Source organism: Canis lupus, chromosome 35, assembly GCF_003254725.2.
Source record: "Canis lupus dingo isolate Sandy chromosome 35, ASM325472v2, whole genome shotgun sequence".
Classification (NCBI taxonomy): Eukaryota; Metazoa; Chordata; class Mammalia; order Carnivora; family Canidae; genus Canis; species Canis lupus.
In genome coordinates, this window is record NC_064277.1 from 10,574,571 (window position 1) to 10,589,811 (window position 15,241).

The 15,241-nt window shown below is 40.4% G+C and overlaps 1 protein-coding gene across 7 annotated transcripts in view; it reads right to left on the reverse strand.

Moving 5' to 3' along the window:
- The window catches only part of MAK (male germ cell associated kinase), a 62,351-nt gene that overhangs the window by 18,523 nt on the left and 28,587 nt on the right, over positions 1–15,241 (reverse strand). For all 7 annotated transcript variants that reach the window (XR_007408469.1, XM_035710489.2, XM_035710493.2 and 4 more), the window contains exons 9-11: positions 11,342–11,653; positions 6,465–6,637; positions 3,292–3,440 (exon numbers count right to left, since the gene is read on the reverse strand). Coding sequence is in view for 6 of the 7 variants with exons in the window: in XM_035710489.2 (XP_035566382.1) it covers positions 3,292–3,440; positions 6,465–6,637; positions 11,342–11,653 (634 nt within the window). In the remaining variant the exon portion in view is untranslated. The remainder of the gene's footprint in view (positions 1–3,291; positions 3,441–6,464; positions 6,638–11,341; positions 11,654–15,241) is intronic.

Here is a 15,241-nt window from a genome sequence, read left to right on the forward strand (position 1 = left end):
ACAGGGAAAAGTATCCCCCATGAATTCCTGTTCTGGGAACTTTGCTACATCCCTGCTTCTGCAGTCAGATCAGAACTCCCTCATGGTATCAACACCACCATTCACAAGCCCACAGGTATCTAGAGAGAGATTACAAGGCAAGTATCTTTGTTGCTTTCAAAAGTGTCCCCCGTCTTTTATGGTCTTAATTCCAACTCTTCTCACTTTCCTAAGGACTTCAGCCCCTCATGCATTCCCCTCCTCTTCCTCACTAATCCATCCCTCCGTAAGCAGTCATTCCTGTCCCGGTGTAGACGAGCTCCAAAGACCCGGAATCCACCAGGGAAGCGCTCCCTGAGCCTGCTCCAGGACAGCTCCATTTCTGAGCTCCTCTTCACAGCAGAACATCTCCAAACAGGAGTCTGCCTTTTGAGTCACTAATTTCTCACTTCTCACCATTCTCCCACCACTCCAGCCTGGTTCTCCCTCACCATTACAGACTAACACCGCTGCCCAGGGTCATCAGGGACCTCTCTCACTGTCACATTTTATCAGGCATTTCTCTCCCTTCTTAAAACCACAGCAGCAAACTCATTCAGGTCAGCTCTCCCCTCCTGGCCTCTGGGAACCACCTGTGCCTGGTTTCCCCCTCATCAGCTTGGCTCCTTCCTTTCCTCTTTCTTAGCTCCTCCTCCTCCTCTACCACTGCCGTGGTGGTTCCTACTCACAATCCCTCTGTAGATGATCCTCTTCCATCCATGGACTTAAATATTGTCTAGGAGTTGCTGAGGACTCCTCCATCTGTTCTCCTTGGCCCAGGTCCCCTCCAGCTTCCTGGCTCTTCCCTCCCACCGCCCGCGTGGCCTCTCCATGCTCACATGTTTCACAAGCATCTCAAATACAACAGCCCACACACAGGACTGACCACCTGTTTCCCACCAATCCTGTTCCTCCTCAGTCTTCCCCATCCCAGAGCACGGCACCACCATCCACCTTGGATTCAAGCTCCAAACTCTCTTTTCCCTTATTTTCTACCACTATCCATCAGCACATCCATTTCTGAAATCTGTTAAGAGCCCAGCTCCCTTTAGATCATCATCATCTTTTCCCTGGAGGACTTGCAGTAGCTTCCAGCTGGCCTCCCTGCTTCTAGCCTTGTCCTGCTGCTATGCATCCTTTACACAGAGTCTTTTTAATAAAACACGTGTCGTGTGTCACTCACTCCTGAGGTGCCTTCAAAGGCCTCCATTTGGACCTGGAACAAACCCCAAATTCCTTTCCCTTGCCCTCAAGGTGCTGCTGGCTTTCTCCCTCCTTCCCCTCTCACTACTCCCCCCTCTGCAGCTCCAAATATGCAGCCTGTTGATCTACTTCTCAAGCCAGTGTCATTCCCTCTGCCTAAAACATTTTTCTCAGCTCTCCTCTTGATTGCCTTCTCTTCTCCTTCCTGGTATCAGGTCAAAGGTTAGGGGATTGAGAAGTACACCCCATAGTCCTATTCCAGGTCATTTCTCTCCTTCCACAACAGTCATCACCACTTGTGAATTTGCTTTTTCTCTCTCCACTAGAACATAAGCTGCTGGAGAGCAGGGACCTTGTGTGTCTTGTTCAGTGCTATTACATATCTCAATGCCTAGATCATTAAGTACTTGGCACATATTAAGTGCTTAATATATATTACTGAGTGAATGAATAAAATGAATGAATCAGAAAATGAATGTGTATTCTATCCATGGGTTCCACAATGTCCTCCCCTCCTTTTGCATGGAGACATGCTGCTGCTCATTCATTAAGGACCAGCTGGGTCACCTCTTCTATAAAGGCCCAAAACAAAACACTGAATCCACAGATCTCCAAATACCCAGGTTACGTATTTATTTTTAGTTCCTTCCTGGATAATCTGATGCCAATCTCTTCAATTTCCCTTGGATAGGACAGTATGTTCCTTCCTACTACTCAACAGAGAACTGTAGTCCAAAACCCTGGCTTTGCTCGCCCAAAGTTTATTTCAACTTATTCAACACGTGTGGCTAAACCTGTACACCTCCTGTGTCTTCTGTTTTCTATCCCATTCACTCCTAGAACCCTTCTGTAACTTCATTTTTTCCTTTCAATTATTGATAATAGGAGTGTAATTCTTACTGGGTGATTCCTAGAGCTGAAATTTATATAGTTGATTAAAAGGTATATAGAAAAATGTTAATGCAGCAATTTCTTGCTAACAGTCCAGTTTCAACTTTGTCTCTTGTCTTCCTAACCACTCCTTCCCAAGCAAGCTCCTAGGAAGTGAAAACCATGGCTTGCTTCTGGAGACTTCCTCACATGACCCCAGTGGCCTGTTTACTACATTCAGAAAGCTGTAAAAGGCCACGCCCACAAAAGAAAAACTTCACCTCTCCCTCTTTGGACTAAAGATATATTTGTATAGATACACAGTCACTTAAAAATTGACTTTTAGACTTCACTGAATTTAAACTTTTCCTTTTAGAGTGGATTTTGAGGAGAAAATGCTACTTGCAGAAACATCATAAAATCCCTAACGTCTAGATCTTTCTCCTCCACTCCAGGTTCATATATTCAGTTGTCTTAGGTCAATGTAGACATTTGCTAGGCATCCCAAACTCAACTCCCGATTCTCTATCTCTATACCTCCTGTCCTCTCCTAATCTTCCCTTTCTCAGTTAAAGTCACCATCATCCCCCCAGTCACCAGGTCAAAAACCCAGAAGCCAACCAATTCCTTCCATTCTTTACCAGCATGCTGATCTATCAGGAAGTCCTATCTTTCTATTATTGAAATACACTGAGATTTTACCCATTTCTGTCTCCACGTTTATCACTCTGGAGCAAGCCATTACCCTCTCTATCTGGACATCTGCAATGATCTCTTGACCAGCGTCCTTGCCTCTCTTGAGTGCCTAGTATGTTCTACCCACAATGATCTTTCAAAAACATAATCTAGATCATTAAGGAAACAGTGTAAAATCTCACATTTTATGAAATGGGGTAATGGGGGTGCAGAATTATTTTAGTAAAATTTAGCACTTCCTAAAGGCATACCTTTGGTGGGAGAGAGTGGTGGTTTTTGAAGCCTGTTTTCACTTTGATTTTTGACTAGTCATTTCTTGAGCAGACTTCAGAGGCAGGAGACCTAGAAAAGTACTTGGGAACAAGTACTGACAAGGCTGAGCCAGCAAAGAGCACTGTGATTATACTTTTTATCTTACTAGTGCCCTTCCTGCAAAGATTCCAAGACACTGGAGCCTGACCTCTATTCTAGTTTGGCAGTAAACATTTTATTTTCTCTGCTTACCTGGAAGGTATCTTGATTGCTTCAAGTAGTACTGTTTAGCTGTGGAGGCAGTTGACAGTTCAGAATCAGATTTTAGGGAAATAGCAGCAGGGAAGCTCTTGTTTTCCCCTGCTGAGTGATAAGAGCCTGAGGGTACCGACTCTGGAAGCCTTCAAAGTCAACATAAGGCAGCATTACAAGGTGAGAAATGTGAAGATGACAGCTACTGTATTCCCACACCCCCTACCGGTCTTTTCAAGGGCAAGGTCACCTCACTTAACTGGTTTCCATCAGAGTCCTTTTGCTGATAGGGGACACTAAATGGCAACTTCTCCCCCAACAGATATTGGGGCGTCCATAGAATCATTTTTAGTACTAGACATTATGTGACAGAAAGCTTTATAACTGAGCAGCAAATTGCATGTGTATTAAGGTCTGTAGCTTTCCCACCACTGCTATAATTGTGGATTTACAACAGGGGGGAAGATGACATGTTGAAAGGGAGGACAATTCTAGCCACCTCCACCTGTCTACAAAAGTAATGTCTGATCAGTAAGGTTGCCCGGATCCCATCAGAGACCAACACTGACTTGGTCAGCCCTTTGAACTTCTGGCTACCCCAACCCACTCTGGGAGAGCCCTAGATGCAGGTGGGACTCTTTTGTTATAAACAGCCCCACCCATTCTGGCTTCTTTCCCTTTCCCTCAGCCCACTGCAGTCCTACCAACTGCTGAAATCCTACCCATTTTCCAAACTGCTCATTCCAAAAAGACTCTGCTCTCCTCCTCAAAGTGATCTGCCCATAAACAGAACTCTTGAGCTCCTTACAGCTCCTTCATTAGCAGAACTTAATACACACTCTGTTCTTGTGTTACACTGACTTGAAGGTTGTATTTCCACAGCTATACATTTGATGGGATGAAGACAGACTACATCCTGTCAGACCTTTGCTTAACACCATCTAGGTATTTAGCAAATGGTCTACTGGGCACACATACAAGTGTAAACATCTTGCTTTTGTTCGCTAAAAAACAAGACAACCTAATAAGTGAAAGCTTTACCCTTTAGTATTTGGTCTGTTGTATTCTTACAAAGCAACCTAGGCTGCCTGAGAAACTGAGCAGAGAATAGCAACGTGCATTCAGTTCACCAAGTACGTGAGCTCCTATTGCTCAAGAAATAGTGTGGAACAGAAGAGAGGAAGAGATCTAGATAGTTTTGAATTAGGCTTCATCTGACTTTAGGCAACCTATTTAGCCAACCTCTCAGTATTCTGTTCTACAGCTATTTTTACTAGATTATGAAGATTACAAATTAAAACTTAGGTAGGCACTTTAATAGGAGTATATTAATAATTATTATTATTATATGTTTAACTTGTATAAAGTCATTTGAAGATACTAAAAAAGGGGGGGGGAGAAATATACATTAAGAATTCATTAACATATAGTTTTCCTAAAGAATTTCAAGAGAAAAGGAATAATTGATATTGAAGAAATTTACCAATTGTTCCCTTGCCAGAATTAAGTATATGGACTACAAACTTAATTTTAACTATAGATTTTGATTCAAAATCTCCAACCTAAAACATATGATTAAATTCAGCTGGAATTAGAATGACATGGGTTTAAAAAAATAGTTTTCAAGTCATCTACATACATAGTACACCAATGCAGATGCAAAGAATTATCTTTTTTTTTTTTTTTTATTTATGATAGTTACAGAGAGAGAGAGAGGCAGAGACACAGGCAGAGGGAGAAGCAGGCTCCATGCACCGGGAGCCCGATGTGGGATTCGATCCCGGGTCTCCAGGATCGCGCCCTGGGCCAAAGGCAGGCGCCAAACCGCTGCGCCACCCAGGGATCCCCAGAATTATCTTTTTTTAAAAAAGCAAGTATGTAGCTCTTACATATCTTAAAGTTGACATTTATAATTTTTTAAATCATGGGTTACATTGTTTTATTTCTTGTTTCTTAATAGTCAATAGAAAACAGTAAATAATTTACAAGATGAAATATGAAGATTAACTATAATTGGGAGTATTTCATGGTATGACTTGATAAATTAAGTTTTAACTACTTTATTCCAGAAAACAGTGAATCTTCAAGAAATTATGTACAATGTATATTCCTGGGTTTTGAAAAAAAAAATCAGTTTCACAGAACTTTCTAGTACATTTAAAAGAATAAGCATCATTAGGCTCTGGTGCTTTGGGGATTTTGAATCCCCATGCTTTCCAACACAGGCTAAGATACCCCCTTTGTAATGGGAGGTTTCCTTTCCCCTAAGAGAAATATGTATAGGACAACAAAGCCTTCTGAGCCAGGGGTGGCAATCTTCTGACTTTTCTTGTTTAGCATCTCAAAGGTTGTTGAGCCTTTATGCCACTCCAGATTTGAAAATGCTGAGAGGTGTGACTCCGCATAAAGTGGGAGGAGGATTAAGCACGTTTATTCTCAAGTTCATATACTTAAGGAGGAACTCTGGAACTTGAGGATCTGGAAACCTATTGACTAAGAATTAGCCAAGCATAGGTCCTAACAGAATCTTCCATGTACCTTCAGAGACATGTGTGCTCCAAAGTAAATGCCAGATAGCTATTAGATAAAATTCCCTGCCTCCTGCTAATATTTTTCTCCCTCTTCTTCTGTTCCAAAGAGGAAAAAAAGATAATATTTTCTCAAACTTTTGTTCATAAAATTTAATCCACCCTTACTTCAAAGTTAACTGCACTAATGATGACTTATCTTAGAAAAGAGACTGCTGGAGATGTTAAAACTTCCAGAAAAAGTTTAGGAAATGATCAAAGACGTGTAGAATATATGCAAACAAATTAGTGAATCTGAACACCATCAGAGGAAACTATCACCTCTGTAGATTATGCTTTGCTTTTCTTCAAATAGGCATGTGGATTTCAAATGGGAATAATGGTGATCATAATTCACTAGAATACTAAAAACTTAACAAGAACCCTTCTCCCCACACGCCCACAACACTTAGCCATTAATACTGAGATTCATTACTGTGAGAAGTCAAGATTCTTACTTTCCCAGAAGTATGTGCAGAGATTTGGAGCATGTAGAAGAAAACAATATTAGGCTACTTACTGTCTTTTAACATTGACTTATATCTAATGAATAATATAAAGCTGATGCATGATAAAAATATATTTTCCTAGAATGTGAAATCTTACCGAAATGGAGAATCTTTTTTCCTCTTTTCTTTAAATACACCCATGCTTGGCTTCTTGGAATGGGAGGCTCCAAGATCACAGTCCTCAAACTCTTCCCAGCTATCTCCAGACTTGAACACAGTCTGACCCCAACGTCTCCTAGCACTTTTATGACCCAGTGCGCCATTTGGCTTCTGTGGTGGAAAATCAGTCATCATCATCTGTAATCATTTGCTGAATGCCTTTTATGCCCAAGCTATTCTATTTGATACTACGAGTACCCATTCTCAAGGAGTCTTCCCTAAAGGTAAGAAGATACATATTACATATTGAAAAGTCTTAACAAAAACAGGTAGCACATGCTAAAAATATGATAGGAGTTCAGAGGGAGGAGAGATCTCTGGTTTTAGGGTGGGGCGAGACTTGAATACTTAGGATCAGAATTGACACCTCACTAATACATAATTTGGAAAACTTTCATGTGTGACTGTCTCTCTTTGGGCAAGTGACTTAACTTCTCAAAGCCTTGGTTTCTTCCTCCTCAAATGGAGATATGCAGTATTTCTCTAATTAGTGTTTCTGAATTTAATAGTAAAATACACTGAAAGTCCTTAGGATAGGGCCTAACACATAACAAGAGTTACTAAGGTTAGGGGGTATGGTTGTTATTACTATTGTTGTTTCAGAGTTTGAAAGAGGAAATATATGCAGTATGACTTTTTTAATAGAAGAATGCCAGGGGCACCTAGGTGGCCAGTCAGTTAATGTCCAACTCATGATCTCAACTCAGGTCTTGATCTCAGGGTTGTGAGTTTGAGCCCCATTTTGGGCTCCACGCTGTGCATGAGCCTACTTGAAAAAAAAAAAAAAGTGCCAGAGTCTGAAGGCCTTTCAGTGTCTGCCTAACGAGCTGCAGCTCTCCTATGGGTAGTGAAGAACACTGGATGTCTTTGAGCTAAGAAGTGGTGAATTAAAGGCAGCCTTCTGGAAGGCGGGACTCTTCAAATAGGAGGCCTTTGCAGTTATACTGGCATGCAGTGGCAAGTGCAACAGATTCCTAGTGGCTGGAATGCTCAGGAAAGAACACATTTGCTCTTAACAAGGAATAAAAGGCCTGGACTTTGCATCTACTTAAACAGAGGTCAGAGGAGAGTGTGGTACACATTGCTGGGCACCCACTCAGTACCTATTCTTCCTGTCTTCCTAATAGATTTTGTTCAGTGCAGCAATATGCTTACTTAAAATACCTGAAATCCCAGCCTCCTTCACAGCTATGTGTAGCCATGTGACACGATCTAGCCAATGAATTGTCAGTATAAGTCTACCAGAGGGACTTCCAGGAGGGCTATTTCTAGACTCCCACAGCAGGCCAGGGGCTTTTGCTCTTCCCTCTTCTGGAATGCCGAAGCAACACCAAAGGAGCAGCAGCCATCTTGTGGCCACAGGAATGAGAGCTGCCTGCTAAGTGTGGTAGAACAGGAAGCCAGAGGCAGTCTGGTTCCTTCTACAGTCTGCACCAGTTCTGGTTTGGCCCACCACTTGACTTCTTGTTATGTGAGAAAATAAGCCATTATTGTTTGAGACTCAGTGGCCAGATTTCTGTCATAAGTCACTGAATGGAATCCTGATGGATGCAGAAAAGGAAGGGCAGGGATGACCTTAAAAGTTTCAGCCTGTTTATTTCAGGATGGTGGCTCTGTTAACAAAAATAAGGAATGAGGAAGATGACCTGGCTTGGACCAGTGTTTAGTTTTGTTTTTTTACAGACAGTGGTTTTTTTGTTTAGGGTTTTATTTATTTCTTAATCATAGTTTCCACGTTCTCTGTTTCCAGGATTCTTACAGAACTGAAGTATTAGTTGAAAAATTTTTAAAAAGATTTTTATTTATTTATTCATGAGAGACACACAGAGAGAGAGGCAGAGACACAGGCAGAGGGAGAAGCAGGCTCCATGCAGGGAGCCCGAAGCAGGACTCAATCCCAGATCCAGGGATCATGCCCTGAGCCGAAGGCAGAGGTTCAACCACTGAACCACCCAGGCATCCCACAGACAGTGGTTTTATTCAAATTTATCTGGGACAGTTTGGGGGCATGTAAACTGAAAAATCCAAAAGGCAACTGAAAAACCAGGGATTTTGGGAGCAAGGTCAGCAAATACAGCTATGTTTGGGGCAAGAAGATATTTAAGGAATGGATATGCTATTGCTTGGTGCCCATGGCACCTTAGTGATGGCAGATGACAGAGAAATGGTGTTTGCGGGAGAATGAACTCTAGACTAAGGAGACTAAGGTCCCAGATAAGCAGAGTTAATCAAAGGTTATAGAGTTTCAGCCTCTCATTTTGGTTGAATTATTTTTTTAGGGTGCTGATGCTGAATGCTGCTGATCAATGTCAGTAATATCAAATAGTCTTATATGTCTCAGAAGACTGGAAAGGGGCAAATATACTTTTTATCAAGATTTTTTGCAAAAATCCACCTTAATATGTTTGGGACAGGATGAAGGCAAAGATTCTAAAATCAGTTTTACAGGTAAAGTTTTTGAGCACATAGGGAAAAATCTGCGTAGGTTGTACAGGCCATCATTTTTTTTTATTTTTATAAAAAGCAAACAATGAATACATTTAGTTCATGTGGCCATTAATAAAGTAGATGACAGGGTGTTTGATGCTGTCAGTGAAGTGACAAAAGGACAACAAAGGTGGATCAGCGCTGTTACGGACTCTGTTTATTTCCCCCAAAAATTTATATGTTAAAATTTGTTATGTCCCCCACCCTGCAATTTATACCCCAAGTCTAGAGAGCTTGCTCCCTCTCTCTGCCAGGTGAGGACAAAGTGAGAAGGCATCAAATTGGCTCACATTCTGATCTTGGACTTCCCAGCATCTAGAGAATAAATTTCTGGCTTAAAGCCACTGAGTCTATGGTATTTTGGTATAGCAGCCCAAGCACTGAAGTATATTGTTCAGTTGTCCGTCCAAGAGTACTGCAGACCAGTGTCAATCTAGGAGTCCTAGTGGCCTGCCCAAGGGCTCACTGCCATTCTGTTCATCATGAAGGTACAGGAGAAAAAGGCAAATGAACAATTACACCAATGCACAGCTGCTGACGTGCTAGGCAGGATGGTTAAACTGACAAGACAGAAATACTTTAGAAATCTGAGAGGTAAAAGTAAAGTCTTACAATTTTTGGAATCCTACAGATCAAATACACAACACCAAAGAAGTAAAGACTATGTGACTTACCAGAAGCACTTGTTATGTGAGAAAATAGCCTTAGGAATTTTAGTTGACAGAATGTTCAGTCCCATCTCTGGAACCTATTACCTATCTAAAAGTTTAGGGCTAGGATACTGGGTACTTTAACTTAGTGAATGCATACAAGGCCTTCACATCATACATGGCGCTTAGCAGATACTCAATAAATATTAATTTCTTTTCTTTTCCTCTCAGTATAAGTTAACATTTGATGTGCCTTCCAAGAAAACAAAAAACAAAACAACAACAAAAATAAACAAAAATAAAAATGTAGTCTTTGGCAGCATGAGTGCACATATAGTTTTATAAACCATATAAACCACCGTTTATACTCCCTGCTCGTGGTTTGCCTCTAGTTCTGGCAGCCTCATTCTAAATGGGAAGCAGGATGGTGAGGGGACTCAAGGCTCTTTCCTACACAGGAACCAAGGATTACTCAGTCACATGAGATAATGTCATGTGTGGAGCACTCAAGGGAACTGGGGATGTTCTTCCTAGAGAAAAGGACAGGTAATATAAGGGCTATTTTCAAATATCTGAATGGCTGCCTTTCTCAAAGAGTGATCAACTTTTATTAAAAGCTACAGAAAATCAGAATTTAGCTCAGTATAAGGAAGAATTTCAGTATAGTCAGAAATGTCCCAAAGAGGGGGTCCTGGGTGGTGCAACTGGTTAAGCATCCAACTTTCAGTGTCGGCTTAGGTCATGATCTCAGGGTCATGCGATCAAGCCCCACGTTGGGCTCCCTGACCAGTGGGGGGCCTCCTTTCCCTTTGTCACTTGCCCTGCTTGTGCTCTCTCATGCTCTCTCAAATAAATAAATAAAATCTCTCTCTATATATATATAAAGAAATGCCCCTAGATGATACAGACTCCTAGATGTAGTGTGGACAATTATTCATTCATTTGTTCAACAGATAAAGTGAGAATTCAACCACATGCCAGATAACATTCTGGCTTCAGGGCCTGGACTGATAAAGAAAACAATACCCCTGACCTTATAGAGCCTACATCCTACAGGAAGAACCAGATAATAAATAATACATATGAGAACCAGGTAATTAATAGTGTGTTAGAATATGATTAGTGCTATTGGGAGCAGGGCTTGCTTTTATTGGGATGGCAGGAATGGATAAGGAATTAGTATTCTTTGAGATCTCTCAGTCCTAAAATGCCCACGATGTAGATGCATTTGGGTGTAAACATCTTGAGGAGATGGCTAATACAGCTCCTGAGGAACCCCCTGAACTGAACAAAAGAAGTATGAAGAGCAAGTCTTATACTATGCCTAATACCAATTCTGTTCATGTTCTTTAGTATTTAAAAATAGTATAACATTACTGTTAAGATTTAGGATCGGCTCTTTGGAGTCTCAGGTTCTATTAAATTCTTTGAGTTCTTTTGTGTCTAAGTAATATTCAAGTCTGTAGCATGCAAACTTTATCACATTCATTTTGGCTGTTCTTCTTTATAAGTCATAGTAGAATTTTAGGTTATCTCATGCTAAGCTCCTGCCAGAGGAAGCAGGGCCCTTAACATAAATAATCTTTTATATCTTCCCCAACATTTTTAGGAATGCCTAGAAAATAAAATCCTAACTGAACCAACTGTTGCATCTACGGTGTCATTATGGGCTACTTACGGTTGGCATGGTTTTGACGATACTTGGAAATAGTGTTTGTGGCCGTTTCTGTTGACCCGGCTGCTTTGGCGCTGGCTGGACGCTCATGTTCTGCGGTGGCTGGATGGACTGCAGTGGCTGGTGGCTGTTTTTGGGTTGGGGCTGTCTGACAGTCTGATCATTTATGTCCGGCAGAGGCTTAGATTCTAGATCAACTAAAGATGGCTTTGATTCTAGTGGCTGCACCTGCTTATTTAAAGATTGTTTCAATTCTGGATGATGTGAGGAAGGGCCTAATACTTGACCAACTTGAAAATATTGGTGTTTCAGTGCCTACAAAAGCATGGAAATAAGAAATGGAAACAGTTTCATTTTAATTCATTACAAAGAAATTACTGACTAGAAGCGGGCTTGGCATATAGCACTAGCCTAAATAAGCTTCAAAGACTTGAAAAACATAACCTTATGTAGGTTTTCCCCTTATGCGGTACCTTCAAAAAGATAACCAGGAAATAATGATTTAGGAAATAAATTTAATTTAAAAAACAAAGTACAACACAGTAGGAAGAATGTAGAACTCATGTATAGCATCTAGGCAAAGCAACTATTGTATTTAAAAATTCTGTATGAAAACAAAATCTAGCTTTTAGACATTGGCTAAATTTGATGTGACTAATTCAAACTAAAATGCTAGATATTGATCATGGTTTAGAATCCATCCAAAGGCATTAGGAAATGAGTTAAGAAAACCTTTTATACAGGGGCACCTGGGTGGCTCAGTGAGTTAAGCGTCTGCCTTTGGCTCAGGTCATGGTCCAGGGTCCTGGGATTGAGCCCCACATTGGGCTCCATGTTCAGTAGGGAGACTGCTTTACCCTCTCCCTCTGCCCCCCACCCCCCACCCCGACTTGTGCTCTCTCGAGTGCTCTCTCTCTCAAATGAATAAACAAAAATCTTAAAAAAAAAAAACCTTCTATGTAGTAGTTCATTTTAAACAATTAACTGTAACATTATAGAAAATTCAGGGCTACTCTTAGCCTAAGGACAGCTACATACCTACCAGCAATAAAAAAAAAAAAATTCTAAAACAGGATATTACAAATGCAGATGTGTTAGAGCTTACTATAGCAATATACCAGCAAAGAGAAGATATTTATGGGAAGAAAATATAAAAATAATTTAAAAATGATCACTGAGTTTTAACTAGATCAACCAGTTGCTGCTACTTGCATGGAAGTTGGGGTAGAGGAGGGGGGACAGCCCCTGATGACTGTCTGGTGACATCATCTACAGTAGTGGTTCTCAAGTGGGATCGATCTGTCCCCTCTGGAGACATTTTTTTATTGTTACAATGTGGGGGTAGGAGGTGTTGCTGCTAGGGATGCTGCTAAACATCCTACAATAACGGGATGGCCCTCACAACAAAGAATGACCTGATCTGAATGTCACGAGTGCTAAGGTTGATGAAAATTGATCTAGAGAATGTCTGACAATGTCTGTGCAGCTCAGCTGTGGATATGATCCCCTTACCATAATCCTATGTCTGGATTAAGGAGGAAAGCTCCCAGTTCTGCTGTTCGTGTTTGTGTGTATGGGGTGGGGGGTGGGGGGTGATGAAGGGAGGGCACCTGAAGGCAGCGAAGCCCTATTACCCTTCATGTTCTGCCCTAAGGTGGTACTCACCTCTGTGTGAGCACAGTCTTGATCCACAGTTAACTTCCCAGGTCTCCAAGGGCAGTTTTTGGAGGGACAGAGTAGCTCTGGATCCTATAACTTTCCCTCTCCCTAACTAGGTTTCCTGCTTCCACTAAAAAGAAGGGCTGTGAAATAGTGGACATGAAAGAGGTTCAGGGAAGGGAGGTCTATTTCGGCAGAGGTAGGAAGAGTTTTTATTCTGAGATGTCCCCTACCACAACTGATGACTGTGTTAATTATGCTGACATTGCTAAGTGGAGCTCCACAAATACAGGCAATTTAAATACATCAGTACCTGACTCACAGAAAGCACTCAGATTCTTAATTAAGTCATATTAATTAGTATGTCAATACTCCTAAATTAAAAATGTACTATACTTTGTAGCTAGAACCTTTATAAATGTGGTTCGCAATTTCAAGGCTTTATCTGTAACAATTTTTCCTCTTTGAGATATCAGCTGCTGTCTTCCAAGATGAGGTGAGTCTTTAAGAAAGAATTTATTTTTTTCCTGTTTATTCAGGGAATATTTGATCATTGCATAGAATAAGGATGTATGGAAAGGTCTCAAGAAGAAATTACAATAACCCCAGAGCCAACATCAGGAGAAAACTACTGCTCACATTTTGATGCTTTTGCTTTTTAGTACTTCTAGACATGTAATATATATACATATATATTTTTTAATAAAATCATAGGAGTAATATTCTGGCCTACTTTTAAATGTAGCACTTGAGCTTGAGAATTCTCGAAAATGGTTATTTTAAAAATTCCATTTTTAATTGGGGCAAAGTAGTCTATATTAAGGATGTATATTCTTTAAATGTTCATGTCTCCAATGGGAAGTTTTTAAGCTTTGAACATTTATGAGTATAAATCCTTATCCAACTGATTGTTTTCAATGCTCTTGGTATACTACATTCCAAAACTATTTTCCATTACTTAGGTAAACAGCCTTTCAGCTGTTTTCTTTTGGTGATGGTGATTTTTTTTTTATTTTGCATTTTACCAAAATGAACAAAGGCTGCATATTAAAACAATATTTTTGGTAACTTTTATTTCTTTTTCTGTGATTTTTCTTAATGTCTCATGCCCACTTTTCTTTTTTAGGTAAGAGTTAAAGACTTGTATTATATTTTTATTACAAAAGTTAGCAAATTCTTAGAAACATTAGAAAATACACTGTCACATTTGTTAAAAAGAATTATTGCTGTTTGTCTTCCAACCTTAAGATTTTATAAGAGAAAGATTTTAATTTTTATGTGAATGAACTGATGGTCACCAGAGCAGGGTGTGTGTGGGGGAAATAGGGGAAACAGGTGATGGAGACTGAGAAGGGCACTTATCATGATGAAAAAAAAAATCCTGAGTTTTTTCTTTGTAGTCTCTTCTGTTACTTTTACACTCATCTATTTCTTGGCTCGCAATTAAATACTTACCTATACTTTCTTTAGTTCTTAATAGTTTAGTTCATCCTTCTTATTACTTAAACCTTCTGTGATTTACTTGAAAAGTATGGTAAGAAATAACCTAAATTTACATTTTCCTGATAATTAGCTAATTGTGCCAGTGACAGTCCTCCTCCTTATTGCCCCCCCCCCCCCGCCCCCCGCCAATTCACCTGCTGCTGACTTACAGCTTCTGCAAATTGGAGCTGTAGATTCTTAGGCTAGTACCATCACTGTTGCAATCCTGTCACTTTAAGATTATTGTAATATTTGATAGGGCAAGCTGTCTGCCCCAACCACTGTCCTCTACTGACCTATTCTTGTTCAGACCTGTCTTGACAATTCTTTCACCCATTTGTTCTTTCACTTCACCTTCAGAAAACACTTCTCAAGTTAAAGTTTTAAAAAGCCAAATAATTTTTTGGTGGTTTTAATACTGAATTTGTATATAGATAACTATAAGAATACAAGAAAGCTTATTGTGACTTTTTCAATCTAAGCCCTTTGCAAAGACAACCATAGCACTTTGAAACTATGAGACTAGAGTTTCTGGAGAGCTCTAAGGGCTGGTCACGAAGGAGCCAGGCAAGGGTGCCACCTACTGTCCTCAGTCCTATGGAGACTTGATACTGTTGTGTAGAGTGAACAAGAACTCCCCTCTAAATCATAGGAGAGCTTAGAAAGTCTCCTATGTTGCACAACTGAAGAGATGCCTTTTTACTACCAGTGACAAATTTCTTCCTTATTAGCCATCATATGCCTGTATTTTTATCATTAGAA